This window comes from Eubalaena glacialis, chromosome 16 (genome assembly GCF_028564815.1).
Source record: "Eubalaena glacialis isolate mEubGla1 chromosome 16, mEubGla1.1.hap2.+ XY, whole genome shotgun sequence".
In the NCBI taxonomy this organism is placed as follows: Eukaryota; Metazoa; Chordata; class Mammalia; order Artiodactyla; family Balaenidae; genus Eubalaena; species Eubalaena glacialis.
Window position 1 is genome coordinate 3,461,964 of NC_083731.1, and position 25,536 is coordinate 3,487,499.

At 43.0% G+C, this 25,536-nt stretch overlaps 1 protein-coding gene across 1 annotated transcript in view; it reads right to left on the reverse strand.

Moving 5' to 3' along the window:
* Positions 1–25,536, reverse strand: part of MYO16 (myosin XVI) — a 422,800-nt gene that overhangs the window by 80,358 nt on the left and 316,906 nt on the right. Inside the window, exon 27 of the mRNA XM_061170768.1 lies at positions 13,018–13,120. Within this exon, the coding sequence (XP_061026751.1) occupies positions 13,018–13,120 (103 nt within the window). The remainder of the gene's footprint in view (positions 1–13,017; positions 13,121–25,536) is intronic.

The following is a 25,536-nucleotide window of genomic DNA, read 5'->3' on the forward strand; positions in this document are numbered from 1 at the left end:
TCTCACAACCAGAGAAAAGGAGAGGTTGACACGTTCTCTTACTGAGTCCTCTGCTTCTGTGCTCCCTAGATGCAGAGTGCAACTCCTAGATGCATCATCTCCTATGTGAGATGAAAATGTTAATGTCATTCTGACTCCTGTAAAAGTAAACCACCTGTGAATTAGAGTCATCGCTATTTTTATTAGAAAACCATTAGGTTTTTTTTTTTTTTTTTCTTTGAAGTGACAGATTTTAAAAGATTAAACACAATTGTCGTTGAGGACTTCGAAAGTTTCAATTACCGCTACAGTTTCCAGGGATTGTTTTAGAGGTGTAGGCTGTAGGAGCACAGACAAGGGCTGGATGGGCGGTTGCCATGGAGTGCAGGCGGCCTGGACGCTGCAGTAGAGAGAGATGTGGAGGGCACCTGTGAGGCTCCTCCCCTGCAGCTCCTTTCCTTCATCATCATCACTGATTATTGCTTTCAATCACAGAGGGGCAGACGCAGAGGAGGGCTGCCCTTCTTGGGAGCGTAAAGGGACCCACACTTCCCGTTTCCATGGCAGGAAGTGCACATCACTGGCCTCACCTTTTTAGGGACGTCCCCCATCTGACCAACCCTCGCTGATTGGCAGACCACGGGCAGAACTATCTTCAGGGTGATCTTTCTAAACATCCATCTCGCTATGTTACTTTCATGCTTAAAATTATTTAATAGCAGGTCATGATTTTCAGGATAATGCTCAAACTCTTTTGACATGTTTGTTAGACTTTCTGTAGTAAGATCCCTTTTCAATGCATTCAAGTTTATCTATTCTCAAACTATTTCATAGTTCTTACTGTTCCAAAATGGGAACTTGTTTTTTTCCTCTGGCTTAACGTATACTGTTTATTTGTCTTCATCTCTCTCTAATCATCTACTTGATAAGCCCCTGTTCATCCTTCAAAACACAGATGGCTTCATGAACTCTCAGTCTAGTGTATACTTTATAACAATGAATTCATTACAGTAGTGTGTCTATGTCACTAATGTACCTTGTAGATATCTCTAGAATACCACTGATTTCCCGGTTTTGTCATTATTGGTATACCTGTCTGAATGTTCAACTTGACTGTGAAGTATTTGTGGACTAGAATAATGTTGGAAAAATATAAAGGTCATAATTTAGACATATTGGGTGAAGGAAAGTAGGTGGAATGACGAAATGGAAAAAGCAGAATTTCAAAGAAAGTGATTTTAATGGACACGAGCTACAACATGAACTCAGATATTTAAAATTTAATTTATTTCAAATAAATGAATCTTTAAAAAATTATATCTGTTTAAACTATGTGAATTCATTCATTTTATAAAAATGCATCTCATGCAGTTCAAGAAACAAAGATGTTAAATTTCATATTTCTGGTGCCATCACATTCTGGTATAATTGTAAACCAAAATCTAGGACCTATTTCATCCTCTAATTCTTTACCTACTCTTGGACTCACCTTGCCCATTGCCTCCAATTTATTAATATTCCAGAAACCTTCCATGGTTTTATACTGCCTCTAAGCTAAAATGCATACCTTAGGGCTTAGCATTCAAAGCCCTCCATAATATGATCTTTATTAATCTCTGAAGATCTAACACATTTCACTCCTCTAAAAGAGATGCTATTGACTGTTATTCTAACTTCCCACATACTCCCTGAGAGCAGAAAGCAATTCAAGGCTTGCGCAGACAGTATCAAGGGCCTACAGCATCTGAGCACAGAGTTCTTACTGAATGGTGTCACCGCTGCTGCCATTGTTATGTTAGATGCTATCTCGTATGTCTCGTATGTATTGTATGTCATATTATTGGAAGGTTTTTATTAATAATTACCTCATATAATTACCAGATTATATTTTAATGAGAAATAGTTTATTGTGGATGCTTATATTTTTGCTGCAAAATGCTTTATGCTTGTTATTACAGACAAAAAATGATTCTTTAAAAATTTCAATCTCCTTTGCTCTAAAAACATTAAGCATTGTTCAAACAAATACTTCCCATTTAAAGACAAGATATATCATAGCTAGATTAAAAATAGTCAACTTCTTTTACTGTAATATTAGAATTTCAAAAAATGCCCTGGTATCTATCTCTTGAAGTGCCCTACCAATGTCAATCTGTTCAGTTTTTAAAATAGCTTTATTGGCAATCATAAGAACAACACACTTTTTTATGTGTTTTGATGTCTGTGTCTCTCTCCCATCAGACTTGTTTTTCTTCCTGCTGATCTGAGAATGTCACTGTGTTCCTTTAAAACACAGATCTTTCTCCTTTTTGCCATGCACAGCACTTTCTGTACCTACCAGGTCATCTCTTTCAAACAGAAGCAGCCTCCCGAACCCCAGCATTTCCACAGGCACGCTATGGCCAGTCCTTCACACATCTCTGGTTATTTATCATTTTCACGTAGTACTTAGGTGCATTGTATCTTATATCTTTTCCTGGTTTTCCTGTCTCACATTTATTCACCCACCTATCCTACCATCTGTCTGTCACATCCATCTATTCACTCACCATTCGTCCATCCACCCATCTGTCCCTCCATCCATCCCCCCATCCCTCCATCCTTCTACCCATCTCTCCATTCACCCTTCCATCCCTCCATCCTTCCACCCATCCCTCTATCCATCCCTCCATCCTTCCATCAATCCCTTCATCCATCCTTCCATCCCTCCATCCTTCCACCCATCCCTCCATCCATACTTCCATCCCTCCATCCTTCCATCCATCTACCCATCTGTCCCTACATCCCTCCATCCATCCTTCCATCCCTCCATCCAACCTTCCATTCCTCCATCCATTCTTCCATCCCTCCATCCTTCTATCTATCCACCCCTCCATCCCTCCAGTCATAAATCAAACATGTGCCTAGGGCCTTCCTAATACCAGGCACTGTGCCAGCCTCTAGGACCACAAGGATGGACAGAATCTGCTTTATCCTTTGAGGAAGCTCAGTAAAACAACCATTTAACTAAAAGCCATCTTTTCCAGGCTGAATTCACATATTTCCCCCATTTGCTTCTTTGATTCCTTAAGTTTCTACAGAAGACCACTATTTTGCATATTTATATTTATTAATAATACTTCAAGATTTTACATTTTCATGGTGGCTTTGAAAAGCTACTAAATATAAATATTCTAATGTTCAGTCTGGCTCTGAATGTACTTTTAAACATCCTCAAAGGATACATTTGTACTAAAATACAAGTTCTTTTCTCTTTGTTATAAATAGACTATTTTTGAAGTTTAACTTCAACGCAGAAAAGATAATTACAGCTACACACATCTAAAAGAGTATTGTATCTTCTGGTATTTGAAGAAAGTGGTTTGGCTCGAATTACATATAATTACAGGTTAAGAAAAATTAATTACTCTCACCTACGCACTATGTGATCCTATGTATTATTTCATTATGGAAATCGTACCAAGATGGTCAAGAGTGCTTAACAGAAGAAACAAATCTCTTCACCCCATAGCGACACATTGTGAAAAGCAAACCAGTGCCAAACCCAGACGAGGCTGATTAGCTCCAAAATCACAGAGGGAAGTGCACTGGATAAGTTAATGGATTCATTGAAGGAGCATCTTTAGTCTGTCTTTTTAACAAAATGGGCTCAATAATGTCAGTAATATTCACCTGCCCTGTGGAATGTGATGTCATAAATGATTAACAGCAGCGTAAACACCATCAGAGCCATTGTCCTCACCGGGGTGTGTACAGACACCGACTCAGGGAGCATTGCGACCACCAGCAACAGCCACGTTACTGCCACTTACGTACTTTGAGGTTTGCTTTACTTCTAAAAATAGGAATCCTCATAGCCCTTCACCCTGATCATGTGATCTTATATTGTTCTTCTTTAAGAGTATTTTTAGATTTTTAAAATATTACCTAGCTTTCCTAATGTTCTGTGGTGTGTTCATGTTTGCTTCGAGACTCATCTATGTTTATTTTTGTGAACTGTCTTCTGCTTTCAACTCCAATAGGGCCAGGTCCTTTCCATCTTTTTTTTATAACTTTTATTGGAGTAGAGTTGATTTACAATGCTGCATTAGTTTCAGGTGTACAGCAAAGTGAATCAGTTATACATATACATATATCCACTCTTTTTTTAGATTCTTTTCCTGTATAGGCCATTACAGAGTATTGAGTAGAGTTCCCTGTGCTACACAGTAGGTCCTTATTAGTTATCTATTTTATATATAGTAGTGTGTATATGTCAATCCCAATCTCCCAATTTATACCTCCCCCTCCTTTCCCCCCCTGGTAACCATAAGTTTGTTTTCTACATCTGTGACTCTATCTCTGTTTTGTAAATAAGTTCATTTGTACCTTTTTTTTTTTTTTGTAGATTCCACATATAAGCAATATCATATGGTCTTTTGCATCTTTTGGAGCTCCACACCTATTTTGTGCAGCAAATTCACACCTGCACATAAGAGCTTACAATGGAATATTACTCAGCCATAAAAAGAAATGAAATTGAGTTATTTGTAGTGAGGTGGATGGACCTAGAGTCTGTCATACAGAGTGAAGTAAGTCAGAAAGAGAAAAACAAATATAGTATGCTAACACATATATATGGAATCTAAGGAAAAAAAAAAAAAGGTCATGAAGAACCTAGTGGTAAGACGGGAATAAAGATACAGACCTACTAGAGAATGGACTTGAGGATATGGGGAAGGGGAAGGGTAAGCTGTGACAAAGTGAGAGAGTGGCATGGACATATATACACTACCAAACGTAAAATAGATAGCTAGTGGGAAGCAACCGCATAGCACAGGGAGATCAGCTCGGTGCTTTGGGACCACCTAGAGGGGTGGGATAGGGAGGGTGGGAGGGAGGGAGATGCAAGAGGGAGGAGATATGGGGTTATATGTATATGTATAACTGATTCACTTTGTTATAAAGCAGAAACTAACACACCATTGTAAAGCAATTATACTCCAATAAAGATGTTTAAAAAAAAAAAAAAAAAAGAGCTTGAGCATATTCCTGACCTAAACTTATGTGCTGGTTTTAAAAGAGAGTTCACTCTTTGAGTCAGTTAAATGTGATAAGACTGTTGATTGAAGGTCCCTGTAAGGTTCCGTCCCTTCTCCGCCTCAGCTACCCTCTCTGTCTGTCTACCCCTGCTCTGTCTCATGTAGGTTACTACCTTAAGTTTACTGCCTGGCTTCCCAGCTCTAGTCTTCCTTTCCAATGATATGTTTTTTCATGTTTAAAGCCTAAATCAGATCATGTTGACACCCTCCTTAAAGCTCATCCATGGCTTCACGTTGAACTTGAAGTAGAACACTGTGCTTTGCTCATACAAGTCCCCCTGGTTCTGGCCCCTGCGTCCCTCTAAGCATCCATTCTCAGCAAGGTGGATTCTGCCTCAGAGGGTGACATTGGCTCCTGATGGGCAAAATCCCCCTTAGCTATGACAAGATTTGTGGCATACAACAGGTGCTTAATAAGGGCTTATTGAATGACGACATCAATCTGGAGTGGGGAAGACTAGGCTGACGCAGAAGAGATGGACCTGGATCAGGTGTAGGCAGGACCGCCACTCTTTCAGTAGTTGTCAAGAGCCAAGCCTGTCCAGGAAGATTGATCCTTGAAGGGCCACAAACCATTGTAACAGCTAAGACTGTGCCCCCCAGTCCTATTCTCTCATTCATTTTTTTCCATGGAGGGGAGTGACAGTGAAATAACAAAGGCTGAGAAACACTGCCCCACAGTGTGGTCTCTCCCCTTGTCACCGGTTGGTGTTCGGGGCTCCACCATCCTGCTCCCATCAGCTTTCTTCTCTTGGGCTGCCCTCCCCTCGGGAAAGCACAGAGGGCTCCCGCCCCACCCTGCTTCCTGCCCCATCACGCGACTGGCTCCTTTCCAGCCCTCAGGTCTCAGCCTGAACGTGGTGGCTGTGGAGATGCCCGTTATGATCCCCGCCCACCTGAGCTAGGGACCCTGGGATTCGCCATCACAGTGTCCACCCTCGTTCCCTCCCAGTGAGGAGTTACAGGACCCTAACCTGTAATTATTTATTCGTTTACTGCTCATGGTACACCCTCCCATCCCCCCCCCAAGACTAGACTGTAAGACCCCTGTGAGGGGGACAGGCCATTCCTCCTTAACATTGCATCACAACTGCCTGTGGAATTTCAGGACACAAACGGTGCTCAGTAAGGCTTGTTGACCTGGAGTTAGAAGAAAGTAGATTGATTCCTAAGACCTGAAAATTGCATTAGCCATAGGCATACCCTGTTCTCACTTAGCAATGTTTGAGTGCCAGATATTGCACTAAGCCTTTTGCTTAATGAGGCTGAGAGGGAAAACATGAAATGACTTTAAAAAAGAAACTATCACACATATCAGCCAGACTCAATTGTGGATACTTTCATTTCCAAAAGAAACGTGATAATAGGTAGGAGGGTCGTTTGTTCATTTAACAAACACTGGTTGTCTACTATGACCCAGACCCCAGGAGATGTGATCGTGAAACACACACACACACACACACACGTGTGTGTGAAAATATATAAGAAAAAAAGAGATGTAATATTTATCCTCAATAAAGTTCAGAGTGAAAAGGGAGACACACTGTCCAAGAATCAAACATCTGTAATGTTATTTTTAAATACTGAGTGAATATGCACCAAGAGTTTAGAGTAATTATCTTTAGGAAGTTCAGTTGTGGGTGATCTATATTTTCTTCTCTAATTTTCAAGTTTCTTATAAAGATTGGACACTATAACAAAATTATATTCATATATGTGTGTATACATACGTGTTTAGTACATGAGAAAAAAGGAAAAACATATACGTGCATATATATAGTACTTCCCAGTCACAATGAACATAGTACCAAGAGATACTCTTAGATCCCTAATTTTTATTATTTTCAACATTAATAATGCCAGAGAAAGAGGAGGAATATGAGAGAAAGAGTAATTTTATAGGCTATTTTCTAGCTTGAACTTATGGTTGATTTATGAAGTGCCCCTCGAGTAATAAAACAAAGGCTATAAACCATTACTTTATTGTGCTAATAAGAGCCAAGGGCCCTTATACAATGGTCTCCTCTTCAAAGATGTAAAGAAAGTGGAGCATGTTTAAAACTTTTAACAGTTTCCTGCTCTTACTTTTATTATCTTTTCTCTACTGGACTATTTTGGATTAATGAATTAATCACTCCTTCATCCAATGATTTTATTTAATGTTATGTTAATCTTGCAATTCTTAGTACTGTCAGAGTGAATCCTTCCAAGGCCGTATATTTTAGAGAGACACGCAGTGGAATGTAGGCCATGCCTTACATGAGAAGATATAAGGAATGAAAATTACATTAGAGGATGATGATGAAGAAAATAATTATTGTTTTTTAATTAATTAATTTATGTTTTTGGCCACGCCACTTGGCATGTGGGATCTTAGTTCCCTGACCAGGGATCGAACCCATGCCCCCTGCAGTGGTAGCACCAGGGAAGGCCTGTAATTGTTTCTGTTAGTGAATAAGCACAAACAGGAAACGTATATTTCATTGACTGTGGAGTCTGCCCTTTGTTACTTCCTTCAGAGCCTCTCTTCCTTTCTCTCTCTCTCACGCACACAAGGAGTAGGAATCATATCAGGTGGGTAGTTGAGATCAAGTGAAAGTTCTAACTGCGTTTCTTACTTCCTGTCTGTACCATCTTGAGCGAGTCACCGGCAGCCTTCCCGTGTCTGACCCCCCACTCGTACAGCCTTAGAGGAAACGTGAAGTCTCTCTCAGGTTATCATCGAAATATCTCCTTCCACGCTGTCCTGCAACAGGTGTCACACAGGACACTCTGCTTGTCTGCAAAGCTCCTCTCACCCCAAAGTTCTAGAAAAGTCTGGAACGACAGTGCAACCTATCCCTGTGAAAGCCTTGCTAAGTGGGGGTCAGCCATCCCCCAGCCCGGCTCCCCCTGGGCCCTACCAGTGCTGGGGGCTGCACGGCACCCCTGGCACCCGTGAACGGGCTCTAACAGATTTGTTTCTCTCTTCGTCACCCTCCAGATGGCTTTAAAATGAATATAGCATTCAAATAACTACACAGAAGAAAGCATCCTCTAACCAGTTGATTCATATAAAATGTGTGAAAATCAGATGATACCATTTATTTTTCCACTTAGAATTAGTTTCAAAAGTTTTCCCTTTATATAAATGACATAACATGGCAAAACAAGCATGTTTCAGGTGAGCCGAAGTGCCTGCCGGTCGCTGGTCTATGGCTGGGGGAAATCAGGGCAGAAAGTGTTTGATTAAATGCACACAGTCCAGAGGGATTATTTTTAAAGTTACCTTTTAAAGTGGGACTGAATTAAAAATGTATATATTTAAATAAATGAAATACCTGAATAATTTAAAAAACACCAAATAGTAGAAGGTTAATAACTAGCAGCTTAACTTAACCTGTTTTCAAGCTGTTTAGATTTTTTTTTCACCACAAACGAAGTACTCCACCGACGCTTTGTTTCATAAAGAAAAATACCTCTGGTGAGACAGAATACAGTCCTGAAAGGCAGTCATGTAGAGTCCACTCAAATCATTTCAAGAACCTTCTATTTCTTTTTGAGCAACCTAAATTCTGCCTTGAAATAAGGATAAAGCTCTGATTCGTCCAGCGTATTTTTAAAATATGTCATTTCATCAACATGAACAAGAAACCATCACCAAACAGGATGCTTTTCCAGCCATCACTACCTCATGATTTTTCTTCACTTTTCGTCAAATTAAAACCCCCTTCTGTTCAAGCAGTGAGGCTGAGTATGTAAAGGGAGTAATGGCCTGGGTGAGTCCACCCAAACTTGTGGGGACCAGTTCGAATCCTGTGAAGATGCCTTTGAGAAGAAAGGGCCGGTGGTGTAAATTATGCAATAGGTTAATTATTTTTTGGAAACAAAAATGCTTTAGGGAAAGCACGGTCAGTGTGATTTACCGTTTTTTTCATAAAAGCTTAAAATAATTAAGCTGACCCTACACAATATTCCACTTAAACTGTACTTAGGGAGTGGCTACAAATTTTAAAAGTCATTTGTAATTACAGGAGTAATGCATAGATATATGTACCTTCTAAACATAGATACAAGCTAAAAATTCCATTTGATTCTCATTCCAAAACCATTCCCCAGATATTAGTACTGTTAGGTTTCTGTGAATTGTTCCAGGTTTAAAAAATTCGTGTATGTCTGTGTATACTCGTCTCTAAACTATAGTGTAGGTTTGGTGGCTTCTTATGGACACAGACTCATTTGTTGGCCCTGCACATCTGCACAGAGTGTCTGCCTGCATCTTTCCGTCACTGGTGCTGGAGACACAGCAGCAAACCGGGCAGCCGCGGGCTCCTCGGATGCACTTACTCGCTGGTGGAGGACAGACAGGCAGCAACTTGGTCGAAGGGGGGCAACCTCAGGAGTTAGGACAAGCAGAGGACAGGGAGGGGGGGACTTGGTCGCGAGCAAAGCTGGCAACCCGCACGCTTCAGCAGGGCTGTTCTCCACCTGCCTTTGCCCGAGGGGTGAACACGAGGCGAGCGTCCCCTAGACTCGCATCTGGACTGAGAATCGTCGCCACACCTGCTGTTTCCTCCGGATGCCCGGAGCATCTAGGTCTCCGCTCTCAGACTAGAGCTGACATTAAACACTGGACAGAGTCAAACACTTCTTCCCTTGAGTCCAATTCCTTCTTTTCTCCCTTTCTCCTTCTCCTCCTTTTCTTTGCAAAATGCAGTCAGGACCTAGCCTCCAAAAGCCCTGGATGTTGAAGGGTCAGTGGGCTGACGGTTGCATAAGAAACATTCCGGCCAGAATGGCCAGCAACGGGAAGCAGCCAGCTTGTTTTTCCTGCATCTACTGGGCGAATCAGAAACAGAAAAAAGACGCTAACTACAGGACGCAATCTGCTCCAACTCATAAACGAACCTACCAGAGCCTCTGATCGAAGCTCAGGCCGGGATGCATAATCCATGCCTTTCAAGTTCTGTAGTCTGAGGAAAGGGACTTTCGGTGCCTACATGAAAAGATACAGATCGAGGCGAGTGCAATGGAAAGAACACAGCACAGAAGACCCGGGTCTGGTCCCAGCAAAGGGGCCTTCCCACCGAAACGAAATATTCGCCGCACCATGTATTTTGATCAGCATGCCTCGCTCTAAGACGACCTCCTCATGTCTGAAATGAGGTCATTCCTGTTCACTGCCTACCTTCCTTCTTCTGCATGGAATTGTTATAGGGCTTAACTGAAATAAAGCAAACAAAACAGAACAAAAAAACCCTATAAATAATTGTAACAAATTCCAAGGATGAGAGGAATCGTTACTTATGAAATATCAGGATTTCCAGTGCCTCACGTACTGACTCCAAACCCACGGCTACATAAACAATAAACAGCACACATGGATTGGTAAACAAACGCACAACACCGAAGGGAAGACGTCTCTCCTCGTCTGAAACAGAAGGAAATCCCGGTGTTCAGCACCACTGATGGAATCGCTGTAACGTGCAAAAGAACAGGAACAATGGGGCTAGAATCCCGCTACTGATGATGCAGAGGCTTTCCTGCACAGGCTCTGATCAGTGTCTGGGAGAAAGGAAGCAATCTCACAAGATCCCCAAGACCCATCAGAGCCACAATTAAAGGATCATATTTTTAGCTAAGAGAACTGAATTTCTAGCTAACACTCTACGCAGATTCACGCAGCAAAGGATGACTCCAATCCCTTTATGTTCTAGCATCGCTTCTAAACAACTCGGAGAAGAATAGCTATTAATCTCACGCTAACCACTCACAGCCAAAGGATGAACACGGGCGGCTTCACAGAAACGTACGTTGGACTCAGCAGTTTGAGGATAAGGCTGCCCATACAAGAACCATCCGTTAGGACCTGCTGCTGCTTCAAACGGCTCCTATTTAACCCTCGTCCTCATTAACCTCCCAGAAGAGAGTGGTAACAACTCTGCCTGTAACTATCAACGCATTGCGAACAAATGCTTTGTTTCTGAAACTGAGGGGTCTGCCTTTCTAGGTCAGAAATGAATAATTTTTTTAAAAAATTCATTTGCTGTTTGACTAGCACAAGAGTGAAACGTGAATAAGCTTTATTTCTGTGAAGTCAATGATTTGTCTTATAGCATAAAGTATATGAAAGGTTACATCTTAGAGAAGCTGGAGAAAGCTGTCTTTCCTAACTATTCAATAGGGAACGCATAAGCAAACATGATCAGCAAATGAATACATTGCTTTTTTTTCTTTGTCTTGTATTTTTGGCCTCCTTTGGGGAGATGAAGAGTGAGGGAAAATAAACTAGTGTAATGAAATGGGAACTCTTCCGCATTTTTTACTTTGATGCACTTTTTCAAAGTCCCAATGTATGTGGGATTCAGTGTCATACCGTCCCCAGCTGCGCTGTCAAGTGTCCTAGCACACGTGGGCGAGGGACAGCTGCCAGCCTGCGCTAGGTTGCTCCCCACCACCCTGCCGCCTCAGGTCTGACCTCACACTCTACACAGGTGTCTCGGAGGAACGATGGCTGGTCAGGTGTTATGGTCCCTGCCAGTCGCTCTCACAGTGGAAGAATTCTCCCAGATTCCCTCACTTTGTCTCGACAAGTCAACCTTCTTTCTCAACATTAATAAAGTAAATTACTCTTATCTGTGTTTTTTTAAAGAACAAAATGCAACGAGAAAATCTTCTTGTTCTATATTCAGGAAACACTACTGTTCAGGTACTGGCTTAAAAGTTCTGACAGTGAGTCAGTTGAAATAACTTCACCGCCTACAGGCTTGTTGAACAATTCTGCATGTGAGCCCACATCTTATGCCACTGACTGGAGCGGGGCTAGCTGACATCACTCTGTGTTAGCAAGTCCTCTTTCCTCCTTTTTTTATCCAATCTTTTTGGCACGAATGTGCGTTCATGCCTACTACCGACTGTGTGAGCGCCCTCCTTCAGACCGCTATTTAAAGCTTAACTCCATTATTAGGTAGAAAAAGGAAAGAACAGGGGAAAGGATCATCAAGAAAGAGGTTGGGTGGCACAGACGATGAAAACGTTACTCACCGATGCTAAAATGCGAGGTTCTTAGTTCCTCATCATAGACGGATAAGGGTGTTCACGTCAATCCAGGATTCAATACCTGTCTGACCCACACGGGGCCCCTTTCAGACACATCAGCAATTCTGAACCTTCTCTTCATGTCATTTCTGCACTAAAGTACTCTTTTCTGGCCTCATCAACTATCATCCATTTTCACTTGAAGATGCTCTATCTCCCTCTCATTTTTAAAAAATGAGATTTATGTCTGCTTTCCAGTAATGGTTATGTTTTGAAAAAGCTATTGGCCACCAAGCTCTTTGCCACCAATGCACTTTCAGATGTTTTGTACCTAGGAACTTGCAATAATTCCTGGTGTCACGGACTCTATTCTGTTTCCTGTTATTGCTCTAACATTACCTTCTCAGTTCTTTTACTTTTCAAATTCCTCTTTCTCTTCCTAACCCTAGTCACGGTGGCATTCTGAGTTGCTTCAGGGATTAAACAAAATCCAAACTGTGCCCTTGTGTCTCTGGGGAGCATCTCCCTGCTATTCCGTCTCCTGTTCCTTCCTCCTTCTGGAAGCCTGGCTATCCCTCCAGCAGACCCCTGGGCTCTTCCAATCCCCCCCGTTTTGGCTCCTCTGACTTCCCTCTTAGACACTCCAGAAAGCTCTGGTACCAGCACTGGGGTCTGGGATGTGGGCAAACTTAGTGGGGCTTCCGGAATTCTCCCCACGCTGTAAACAGAGGCTCCGAGCTTCCTTCACCCTGTGTTTGCTGATGAAACCGGTGAATCAGAAGGACTGATATGTTTCCAGGGACTACACTTAGCGTCTCTCTTTGCCAAACACATCACAGCAGTTTGTTTTTGCCAGTGAGACTGGGGCAGCTCCCCATGGGCACTTGGCTCACCTACTGGAAACGCTAACTGCTCTGGTAGGAGCTTGTAGGTCACCCACCTGCCAGCCTGGTAACGGGCACTGCTGCAGAGCCAGCCGGCATCTCTCCTCGGCCGGCAGCATCCTCTTGTCGTCCGGGAGGGTCTCGGCCAAGGGCTTATACCTGCAAAAGGCAGTGGGGACAGGAAAGCCATGACTGAATTGGTCATCAAAGGATTATCTTCAACAGGGTTGCCTTTGTTACCCTGTTTCTTAAACTTTTCCCATTCTTACTTTATCCCACGTGCCCCCAAATCTCCATCCATTGTGCATTTCACATTGGACCACTAGGAAACAGCCCTTATCCTTTACAAGGAAAATGATTTTAAAAGGAACCAAATATATCTCTCAATCCTGTAATGTATCTTTAATATTATCAGGAGTGATGCAAACCATTTATCAAAAGAAACTTCGAAGAGGAAGAATGTGAATCTATTAGTTCTCATTTAAATTTTTAGAATACTCTTAAAATACGCCTTTTAAGGTATTCCAACATTCTTTGTTAGTGTTTGAGAGTGAATCTAGAGGTAGTTAGTATCTGTAATAAAGGGACACCAAAACACCCAAAAGTTTTATTTAAGTGAGAGGTAGAGAAGCTTCCTCCCCACTGAGTAGATACTGAGTATTTTAAATCTTCTAGAAGGACATTTTATTTTTGGAAAGTTCCTCAGAATAATTAAATTTCACTCTTTGGCTGAAATTCATGACTATATAAAGTTTTCCTATGGGTTTCTAAAAAAAATGCCTTTCAAAATTATATGACCCATTAAAAAAAAATCTATGTAAAATTTTCATTTGCACTTAATGGCATTTAGCCTGACATGTAAGCCAAACCACATTAAGAGGAGGAGGCGGAGGAGAAGGGGGAAGAGCAGGAGGGGAAAGGGGAAGAGGGGGAGGGGGAGGAAGAGGGGGAAGGAGAGAGACAGGAGAAAGGAGAAAAAAATCTAGCTGCATCTGGTGTGTTTATGATCCTCACGTTGGGCTGCCCTGGGAACTCAATGGTGATAATTAAATCACCTAAGTTTTCTGTTATTTTCTGTAAAATAGATTAGCTTTTCATCTAAAGTTTGTTGCAGCAAATTTGGCATCTTCTCAAATGAGCCCTTTGTTTCCTGAGGGCATCTAAGGAAGGCGGTGTGTCACCTACACACCCGGTTCACCACCCCCATCCAGCCGAGCACTGAGAGGGCTGGACGTGTCCCACTGGCGGCCACCGCACTTCTTTATTTCTGCAAGTGCAGCAGAGAAGCGAGGTTGGAGGGGGAAGCGCAGCAGGAACTGTGGGTCTGGGGTATAAAATAAATACTGAGGAAATACACCTGTGTGACGTTTTCAGTAGCAGACTTTCATTTCCCCTCTAAAATCCTTTTAGCACTGTCACCGAAAACTTACCGTATTATTTGTCCTGGATGGAGAGTTGTCATGATATCGCTAGCCATGAGTCAGACAAAATAAATACGGCTTCATCAGCAACACCCTCCCTTCTCACACATAGATTTTCGCTCATGTATCAACTCGGGGTACAGGAGGGGGTAAAAATAGCAAGCAACGGAGACTGAACATGAATTGTAGTGTTAGAGGCACGGCTCTGAAAAATCTTGCTCATCATTTTGATCACACTGAATGGTCTGAAATGATCTATGGATGATGGAAGTATTCAGTGATTTTTTTTTTTTTTGATAAGAGGCAAGAACGTGATTTTCTACCCAGCAGTGTGCGGAAGGCCGGGAACCGGGAGGAGAGTATACGGGGGCAGTGGAGGGACCATCTGAAGGTGATGGGCCTCCCCAAAAGATGCTGGTACATGACATCAGAGCATCAGTGGGCAAACAGGGATTATGTGTTATAATGTTTAAGTGGTTCAAAGGTGATAACTGATATAACCGTGCAATGTGTCTGAATAGGAGAGAAACTGGATTGGGGATCTAAACCCAGATTCAGGTTCCAGCTTTGCAGCAAATTTGCTGTGAGGCCCTTGGCCAAGCACCGAGCGGGTAATCTTCCCCTCTCTCAGTACCGCACATGTGTGCGACCCAAATTCTATGTTCTGTTATAAACAATAATTTAATTTTTATCTGTCCTCAAAGTGTGCGAGCTTCCCCAGGGCTCGGGGTCATCTCTGCACATCCCATGGTGTCTGCTTGATTGCCTATGCGTGTAGAAAGTATGCATAAATGAAGAAATTGGGCTGGGGGAGTGGAGGACGGGGAATGACACTTCTCGAGCACCGAATGAGTGCAGGAGGCTTTTCATAAGTCGCCTCGCACACTCCTCCAAGATGCAGGGGGCTTGGATGATAATCTCCTTTTGATGGTGAGAAGTTGGTGGTCACAGAAATTAAGTCACTTGCCCAAGTTCACACAGATGATGTTGAATTGTGTCTCCCCAAAAGAAACGTGAACGTGACCTGACTTGGGAATAGGGTTTTCGAAGATGTAATGCTGTTAAGAGGAGGTCAGTAGGGTGGGCCTTAATCCCACAGGACTGGTGTCCTTATAAGAAGAGAAAATGCCATGTAAACACAGAGACACAGGGAGGACACCACGTGACGATGGAGGTGGGAAGGGAGGTGACGCAGCTGTAAGGACTGCAGGGCCACCACCCGAAGCCGAGAGAGGCAAGGAAGGAGTTCACCCAGAGTCTCAGAGGGTCAGGGCCTGGGTGATGCCCTGATTTTGGACTTCTGGCCTCCAGAACTGTGAGAAGTACATCTGCGTTGTTTGCAGCCCCCCGGTGTGTGGTGCTTTGTGAGGGCAGCCCTAGGGACCTGACAAAGATGGTGAAAGGGTCTGGGATTGAACCTGGGCAGCCTGACTCCGGAGGCAATGTCTCCACCACCATCGCTCCGGCCGAGGCGGGAAGGAAGCAGCCCTGGCCCCAGATGGCTCCAGAGTGAAAAGGGATGAGGTTGAGCATCAAAGTCCCAAACGGCGAAACACACAGTAACCACCAGCCTACGGGACATGCAGAGCTAAGAGCTCTTGGTTCTCTGACCTTTGGGTGACTGAGCTCTTCTTCAGCAGTAAACTAAACTCATAATGACATACAGACTCATTCAAACACTCAGGAAAATCAGCGCGTTTCCACCACTTACCCAGAGTCACACAATGAAATGAAATCACTCAAATTATCTTCTCATTCTTTTATAATTGTCTCATTCTGGAACTTTGCTAATTATCACCAAGAAGTGAATTGACATAATTCAAGTATCTGAATACAGTATTAACAAGCCAGAACAAAAAAAGCTTAACACTTGGTGCCTTTTTTCCTCATTTTATAATGTTCTTTTGACACCTAAAATGGTACAATTCTGACATTTCAACCGAAAAGACAAAGACGTCATCTTAGACAGGGTGAGGTACTCTATTTTAGTGTAATTAAAAACATCTTGTCTTTTGGAATGTGAGTGTCATCTCTGGGTGGTGTCACGGGCCCATCACTGCACTGAAGGATGATCTCATAGAAACTTCAATTTCAGACCAAATGGAAATAACCAGCCCGAGCCCGGAGCTGCACATGGTCCTCAGAGTGCTGGTGTGACTGGAGAGGGGACTTCTTTGCTCTCATTCCCCACACCCTCCTGGCCTCTGTTGCCCAAGAGGTGGTCACCTCCACCCACTGAAGATTCCCTATCCTCAGGCTGACACCTGCCCTGCGTCCCAGATAAACCAGCCGACTCTAAGAAGTCAATGTTACTCTCCCAGCTGACTCACTCTTGTCTCATCCTGGTTTGGGATGAGGGGCATGATTGGCATCTAGTTCCACGTCCAGAATCTGGGTCCTGTGGCTCATTCACTCGGGCTCATTGAATCAATCAACCAATATTGACTGAGCACAAGATAGATACTGGGAATGCAGCAGGGAACAAAACAGATCCTTATACCCCTTGCATCCCATGATGGAGACAGAGATAATAGAAATGTAAATGAGGACGGATGTCAGATACGACAAGAGAGATGGAGAAAAATAAAGCAGGGAAGGTTTCAGGGTGAGCAGATACCTGCTGGTGAGGAAGGAGGCATGGCTCTCTCTGGGGAACAGGGATCCAAATTGAGGGCATGGGGTCTGGAAGCCTGGGGTGGGATGGTACCTGCTTAGGGAATCAAGGAAGCAGGCATGGCTGGAGCAGAAAAGGGGGAGGAAAGATGGAGGAGATGGACCCACAGAGGTATCCACACAGGGTGAGGACAAAGACCCCACCGGTGACTCCAAGGACTTTGGCTTTGACTCTGAGAGTTCTGGGGAGCAAGGCTTTGAGCAGACGAGTCACATCACTTGACATTTAAAGAATCGTCACAGCTGTGAGGCTGAGAGCAGGCAGAGGGAACAAGCAGGGCGCTGGGGAGACCCTCTGGACGCTCTTCCCACAGCCCAGGATGGAAGCAACGGGAATGGTAGGAATTGGTTGAACTCTGTCCACATTTGAGGCAGATCCAATAGGATTTCCCAGTGCACTGATGTGGATGTGAAGGGAAGAGAGCATGACGTCAAGTTTCTTGACCTAGGAGACTGAGGATGAAGTTGACGTTTACTGAGATGGAGTAGTCTGGGAAGAGTAGTTATTTCCCTGGGCCAATGCTGCATAAACAGAAGGAAACAGTCAGTGCCACTCAGGAGAACCAGAAACGGGGAGTGGAGGTGAAACTCCCAAAGGAGGTATAGACCAATGTCACCAACACCCCCGAACCAGACCTAGTGCCTCCCTGGTTGTCAATTCCTCAGCCGGGGTCAGTCTCTTCTCTGTCACGACCTTCTGTCTGACCGAACAGGACAGTCCTGGCCATGTGGGAAACTGGTTCTCTTTCCATTATGGTTCTGAATACTCAGGGTTCTCTGTTACTCGGGATAACACAGTTGAAACCTATAACTGTGTTAGACGCTCCATTTGCCTCACTTCTCTTGTGAACATGTCTCTGACGACTTTCATCCTCCCCTTCCTGCCAGTCTACATCCTAAGTTGCCAATATATAAGTGTGGGGTTTCCCAGCAAGTTCCATCATAGTTACTGAAAAATTCTATAACACACACACTCGTCATTAAGTGCTCTTTCTACATCAAGGATTCATGAAACCTCTTCTCAATGCACTCACAGAATCAAGAATATGATGACAATAAAAGAATAACAGACATGACCACACCTTACAAAATTATAAGTGAAAGAACCACATCACTGGTCCTTTTCATTTTGGGGTCTCTGTATTCTAAGATGGGTAGATTGAAGTTGAAGTAGCAGAGAAAAAGCTAACAATTAAGAAATGTAAAGTACAATAGAACCTAAGGAAAGTGATGGAGCAAATATTCCTCTTTTCAAAAGTGGTTGTTCCTTCTAGTTTCAAGGAGAACCTTGACATTCTATCCCTCATAGTCCCAGAGACAAAAAAAAGGGCTTATGCAGTGACCGCAGATGTCTGGTTAAACATTGTAGTGACTCTTAGTTGACTATCATGAAATTGTAGAATCATTGCCTTAGAAAGATGCAAGGGATATATATTAAGCCAATGCTTTAAAAAAAAAAAACTTAGATGCAACTTCTCTGAAATTGTTTCTGTTTGCTGAATATTGACTTCATCTCTTCATTCTCAAAGAAAATTCTGTCGTGACAGCTTCAATCCCAAAACCACTTAAAATTGAATTCTATTCAGCAAACATTCTTTGAGCACCTATTACAAGCCAGATACTCTGCCAAGAAATGCACTGGTCACCAAGATGGGTTCTGATTTCACTGCACATGCTCAAATACTACACGTGCCTTTTTCTGGCTAAAATGACATCTCCGGAAAGATGTGGTTTTCTTATTTCAAGATCTGATGACATTTCTCTTATTAGGGACATATTTTGATTACTTATTTGAGAACAACAAAAGAATGCTTGAGGATTCCCGTTAACCTCCTTCTACCTGAGAAAGGCCTGGATAATCCACAGAAAGAGGAAAATGGAGCACGGAGGCAGCTCTCCATCGGAGGAAAGATGGAGAGAGACAGCAGGTGAAGGCAGGTGCAGGAGGAGGGGGGAGGGGCAGGTGGGGCTGGGATTGTGTGATTTCAGAGCAGCCCGGGGAAGGCAGAGTGTGAGATGGGGTCCACAGCACTAACCCTTGTGGAGACATTCAAGCATGTCAGCACTGACAAGGGGCTGCTGGATTTGTGATTGAGGACTTGAGACAGTGTCCAGAAGAAACCAGAATCCTACGGCATCAAGACATTAGCAGATGGTGGAGAAGCGCGAGGACTGGGCTTTCGAGGTTCATGGCATAAATAAAGAAAAGGTCAACAGCTTGAGCATGAAATAGGATCAAGCAAAGTTTTGGGGTGTTTTGCTTTTCAGCGCCAAGGAAGAATGGTCAGACTGTATAGGCAACACTTGTAGAAATCTATGAGCCCTACATTCTATCCATATTTATTTTTGTGTATTTCTGTTTTCCTCCAGGTTATCTCGCTCATTAAGGTTTAGTTCTGATAGGATGAGGACACAGTGTCTTCTCTAACCATTCCCTTGAACTTTTCCCACAGGGCCCTGTGTGGTTTCTCTACCTGATGTGTAGCACGAACGTAGCCGTCTGGCTATGGTTAAACAGGGATGCATTTCACCCCTTCTACAAACTTGCCTGGATTGTCATTGCACTCTTCGTATTCCTGCTCTCACGGTAAACACAGTGCAGGTGCAGAGGGGTGATTTCCTAGCTACTTGGGGCTAATTTCCAGCATTCAGGATGCTGAGTGGTAGGTTGAGCATAACAGCTGCCTAGCAACGGGGCTGACATACGTCATGAAAATAGTGAGAAGTATGAAGAAGGAGGAGCACAAGTGGGCCTGAGAGAGAAACAGAATCTATTTCAACGTGGAGGTTGGGGGGAGGAGAGGAAGGAGAAATGAGACACAGAGAGAGAGGATTTGCACAAGTGCTTTTCAACTAAAGAGGATCGCTTTTTTTTTTTCCTTTTAAAGAAAAGGATGCGAAAGCAAAGAGAAAAAGTCCAAAATCCTCTAGTTCACACAAAAATCCATTGTGTTAAGTGTTACCCATTCTTTGTCTTCTTCCGTGACTCTTAAGGTTTAGAAATCCCAGCTAGGGTTGTCGGTTGGTCTGGGTGTTAGCCCCCGGAGCTGACGGTCCTGTGATGGGTGGGCTCTGCTCCCCCCCATGCCCACCCCCGCCGCGGCAGAGCAAAGCCTGAGCTGCTCAGCGGAACACGTGGAGTCTTTATCACAGGCACCTGCCCGTCTTCTATCAGCTTCCCACAGGTCCTCTGCATCAAGCCTATCAAGCCACTTCTGCCCCCCCAACATTTCTCTGCACCTGCTGTGCCCTCGTCAGCCTGATACAGTTTCCAGTGGGTTCACCTACATCCCCTCCTTAGTAGGCACCCCCTTTTCCTGTGTATTTACAGGAAGAACCGGAAGGGGACGTTAGCTGTCTTTTGCCATGGCCTTGGGGTCTCCTGGGGTGTTCAGAACTGGAATTTGGTCTTGAGTTTCCTTTTACATCTGTTGGGACCACCATTAAGCCCCTCAGGATCTACATGTGACTCTATTAAGGGGAAAAGTCTTTCCATCGTTACTACGACAATTCCAGACCTACTGCTCATGCCACTGGGCAAGACTCAGTTCTCTTCTCTTTCCAAATGATGGTAAATAGGCTGCTGTCATCTTTAGAAAATGGTTACACCTTTCAAAGGCACTGTGGCTCTTCACATTCCCATGGGTTTCCTGGTTCAAGAGCCCACTAGGAGCAGCATCCTTGGGAAGAGTTGCCGGTGGGGGGGGGGGGTGGGGGGCGGTAGTGGTGGAAGAGCTGCCCCATTGATGTCACCCCAGAGCTGCACGCCCACATGACAGTTCTGTCTGAGGCTGGGTGACTAGCTTGGTGAGGGTCATCCCTAACTTCTACATGCAATTCTCTGGAGTTCAAAATGGGTCAGGGGAGAAGCAAGGTGGGGAGAGAGAGATGGAAGGAAGGGAGAAACACCAAGGAAGAGTTATCCAGTGCCTAAAGATTCCAGGTATGATGATCGGTCAGTCCATAACATCACTGAATTCTCACAGCAACCGCAGAACGACATTTACAGAGATTACATGATAACTGCAAAAAGTTAGTTTACAGCAAAGCTAGGTTCTTAGTCCAGGCTATAGAATTCTGAGTCTAATACGGCTCCTACTAAATGTGTACGAGAGATGGGACAAAAACAGATACTTGCCCCTTCTGTTTTTGAGCCTGAAAGGATGAAGGTAACCATCATACAGATTAATGTATAAATGAGGACTATTAATAAGACAGGAAATGTAAAGAGCAAGGCTCCCTGCTACTGCCTTAAATTCCAAGCCTCCTGTGTCAAGATGATGTTCCCCTTCTCTCTCTCCTTCTCCTCCTCCCTCATTATGCTGGGGGGTGCTGCTTTTGTTACTGTTATTTTAATGACATTATTATGCTATTATTTAATGTCATCACAGCCACATTTATTAGGCATTTATCTGTTACGACTCTAAAACCCAGCATCCAAAATTCAAACTCAGTGCCTGGCTTTTACATCACTGCTGGTGGAGATGCAGACGCAAGAGAAAGGAGATAATACAGAAGAGTGAGGGGGATCCTGGACCCTACTTCCTGGGCCAGCTGAGAGGCCCTGGAGAAGCCCTTTTACCCTTCATCTGAAAACCCCCGGGATGATTTTGTGTGAGTTCTACCGAAGGTGTGCTGTTTCCCTTGGCTGTGACCGCTAATGTGCCAACCGGCTGCAGCCTGTGAGCGGCCGGCACGGTGAAGGCGGTGGGTACCGACGACCACAACCAAAACGAATCCACTCACACCACGGTCACTTCCTCGGAAGCATCTCACTCCGGAGCCCGCGGCCAAGCAGACTGTCCGGAGATGCGGCCTTAATTGTGTGGCATCCAGTCAGGCACTTCATGTAATTAAGCCAGAGGCTCTCATCCCAGACAATATGGGAGTTGAATAATAAAAAAGAATGCGAAATTCTACCTTGGCTTCTGGGATTAGCCAGTACCACTCTGCAGATAAAAAATGAATTCAGAGCATCTGCCTAGAATTTACATGACAATGCTCTCAAGTTCTCTTACTTCAAGCCCATCCCACCGTTTCATTTTAATTGTACAACGGAAGAACATTCGAATCATTCAGTAAATGGATGGAAGTGAAACACTCAATTAGAAGTGTCCTGGTGTGAAATATACACAGAGTTCCATTCCCTGAGCAGCCTTTGCAGCAGGTAACCTGTTTCTTGGCCAGGGTTGTACTTGCTTCTAATAGGGCCGGAGGATATTTTCACACACAGAAATCCCATCCCTGCATGCACGACACTGCAGGGCCGCCTACTGCGGGGACATTTAAAGCTGGGCCCTCTCGGGGGACTGCATCTGCGATGGAGTTGAACTAACGGTTGCAGGAGAAGGACCCAACGCTGCTGTTTGCAGATCCCGTTACACGTGCCCAAGGGGATGCTTAGCGCAGTCGGCGAGGACGTTGAAGCTGACGTGCTCCATCCTTCCCCCTCCACACTTTGCAGAATTTACTGGCTGAGCCATAGCCTGTATTTATCAGGTACAAGAACAGCTTGTTTCCTTAAACTGAAAAGAACAGCTGTTCATTTGTTGTTTAAGCCTAAATGAGAGCCCTCTCTAAGCTTTGTGGTTTCAGTAAAATTATCCGGTTCCTAAAGCAATTTGCTCCCTAACCAAATATCCACTGGGGTTAGTCTGACCTCCTATCTTTGAGTAGGAACAGGAAACCAAGGCAGGTTGATTTATTTGTTGAAAATATTTGTTGTTCCAGTGTTTTCTCTCCCTACTAAACACAGAAGACACTTCTTCTCCAGGTAAATGGCTAAAACATTTTATGAAGATTGGTGGCTAATGCCAGTTATTTTATGATTTCAATACATTTATGTCAATTTCAGATATTGAATTGAGTTACTTACAACCATAGGAACCTGCTATTCTGAATATCATTGTTATTATAATTGGTTAGCAGATCATGAAGAAGAATGAAATTATTATGATCTCTGAGGGAACAGCTTGGCACTGAAACTAGATCTCCCGATTTGCACAGAGATGAAATTTTCTTTTGAATGTCTACTTTTGAAAATGTGTGACAAGAGCTGAATGAAGAGTTGGGGTTCAGTATCTGAACCCAATCATGTTTGTTCATTTTGGAAAGTATTCATTATTTTTAAAAATGCTTTATTGAGGTGTGTCCATATTTAATGCATTCAACTGGATGAGTTTGGAAATAACTGTACCTCTGTGAAACCATCACCACTATCAATGCCATAAACATAACTATCACCTCCAAAAGTTTCCTTCTGCCTTCTTCATTTTTATTTATTTACTTATTTATCTGTGATAAGAACACTTACATAAGATTTACCCTCTTAGCAAATTCTTAAGATAACAATACAGTACTGATAACTATAGACACAATGCTGTACAGCGGACCTCTAGGACTTACTCATCTTGCAGAACTGAAACTTTGTACTCTTTGACCATCACCTCCTTGTTTTCCCCTCCCCCCCACCCCCTGGAAATCACCCTTCCACTCCCTGTTGCTATGATTTTGACTATTTTAGAGCCACACATAAGTGAGATCATACAGTATTTGTCTTTTTGTGTCTGGCTTATTTCACTTAGCATCATGTCCTCCAGGTTCATCCATGTTCTCACAAATGGCAGAACTTCCTTCATTATTAAGGCTGAATAATATATTCCATTGTATGTAAATACTACACAGAAAGCATTAATTTTAAAATACCGTCATCCAATACTTACATTTTTCCAAAGAGGAAATGCAGATGGACAGCAGGCACATGAAAAGATGCTCAACATTGCTAATCAACAGGGAAACGCAAATCAAAACCACAACGAGGTATCACCTCACATCTGTCAGAATTGTTAGCAGCAAAAAGTCTACAAATAACAAATGTTGGTGAGGATGCGGAGGAAAGGGAACCCTTGTGCACTGCTGGTGGGAATGTAAATTAGTGCAGCCACTATGGAAAACAGTATGGAAGTTTCTCAGAAAACTAAAAACAGAACTACCACATGACCCAGCAGTTCCACTCCTGGGTATATATCCAAAAAACACAAAACCATTAATTCGAAAAGATACATGCACCCCAATGTTCAGAGCAGCACTATTTACAATTGCAAAGACATGGAAACAACCCTAGTGTCCACTGATAGATGCATGGAGAAAGAAGATGTGGTATATATACACAATGGAGTACTACCAAGTCACAAGAAAGCATGAAATTTTGCCATTTGCAGTAACATGGATGGCTTTGGAAAGCATTGTGCTGAGTAAAGTGTTAGACGGAGGAAGACAAATACCATATGATATCACTTACATGTGGAATCTAAAAAATACAACAAACTACTGAATATAACAAAAAAGAAGCAAATTCACAGATATAGAGAACAAACTCTTACCAGTGGGGGGAAGGGGCAATGTAGGCATGGGGAAAGGGGAGGTACAAACTGTTGGGTATAAGATAGGCTCAAGGATGTATTGTATAGCACTGGGAATATTGCCAATATTTTGTAATAACTGCAAATGGAAAGTAAACTTTAAAAATTATATGAAAATAAAAAAAAGAAAAAGAGAAACTAAAAAGAAAGACAAAATTGACATTTGTATTGTGGTGAGTCATGGAAAATTAGCAGCAGTAAATTCTAATGTCAGTTAACTGAGTTGTCATCTTGAGCCAAGAAATGGAAGGAATGAACATTTTTAAGAACATAGGATCAAAAGGAAAAATTTAACATCGTTTTTTTTTCTCTCTTAATGAGACACTTTAAATACAGATAATGTTACTCTTGAATGATATAACAAATAGTGAAGGGTAACTAACATTTTTGAATTAGAACCCAGTACACCCATATTTTGAGGGAAAATAAGATGTGCACATAATTGTCATATTAAATATTGACTACTTATTATTACTATTTGAAAATATTGGCTGGATAAGTCCAAATGGTGTAAGATGCATGCTATTTGAGATATCTTGGAAATTTAAGTATATCACTCACCATTAGGTACTGATGCCTCTAATGAAAGTTTTAATTCAGAGAAGGCATGATTAAAGTTAGTATTGACTAGAACCCTAGAGGAATTAATAATATGCAAAATGCTCTGCCTCTTCATGTCCAGTAACATACTATACACCTTTGGCATTGCACACACTTAAAAGTTCTGGTTCTAATCATCTCTAGCTTTTCTATCACTTCTCTTGATAATTACCATTAAGATTAACGTGTGTACAACACTTTGCTGGATACCGGGGAAAATGGTGAACAAGATATGGTCTTGCCTTTGCATGTCCTCTCAAAAGAATGTTGGGCATTGTCCAGTGGACCCTTGGTGATTACCGAATTCTATAGAGGTATAATCTTTGATTGCTTTTAACTCAGCTATTTTGCAGCTCTGCTGTGATAGAACTTAAACTATAGAAACTGATGACATGCAGATAGTTTTTGTCCAAAGCAACACAAAGGATGTTCGTCATGGCGGGGCACATAAATTTTGCCC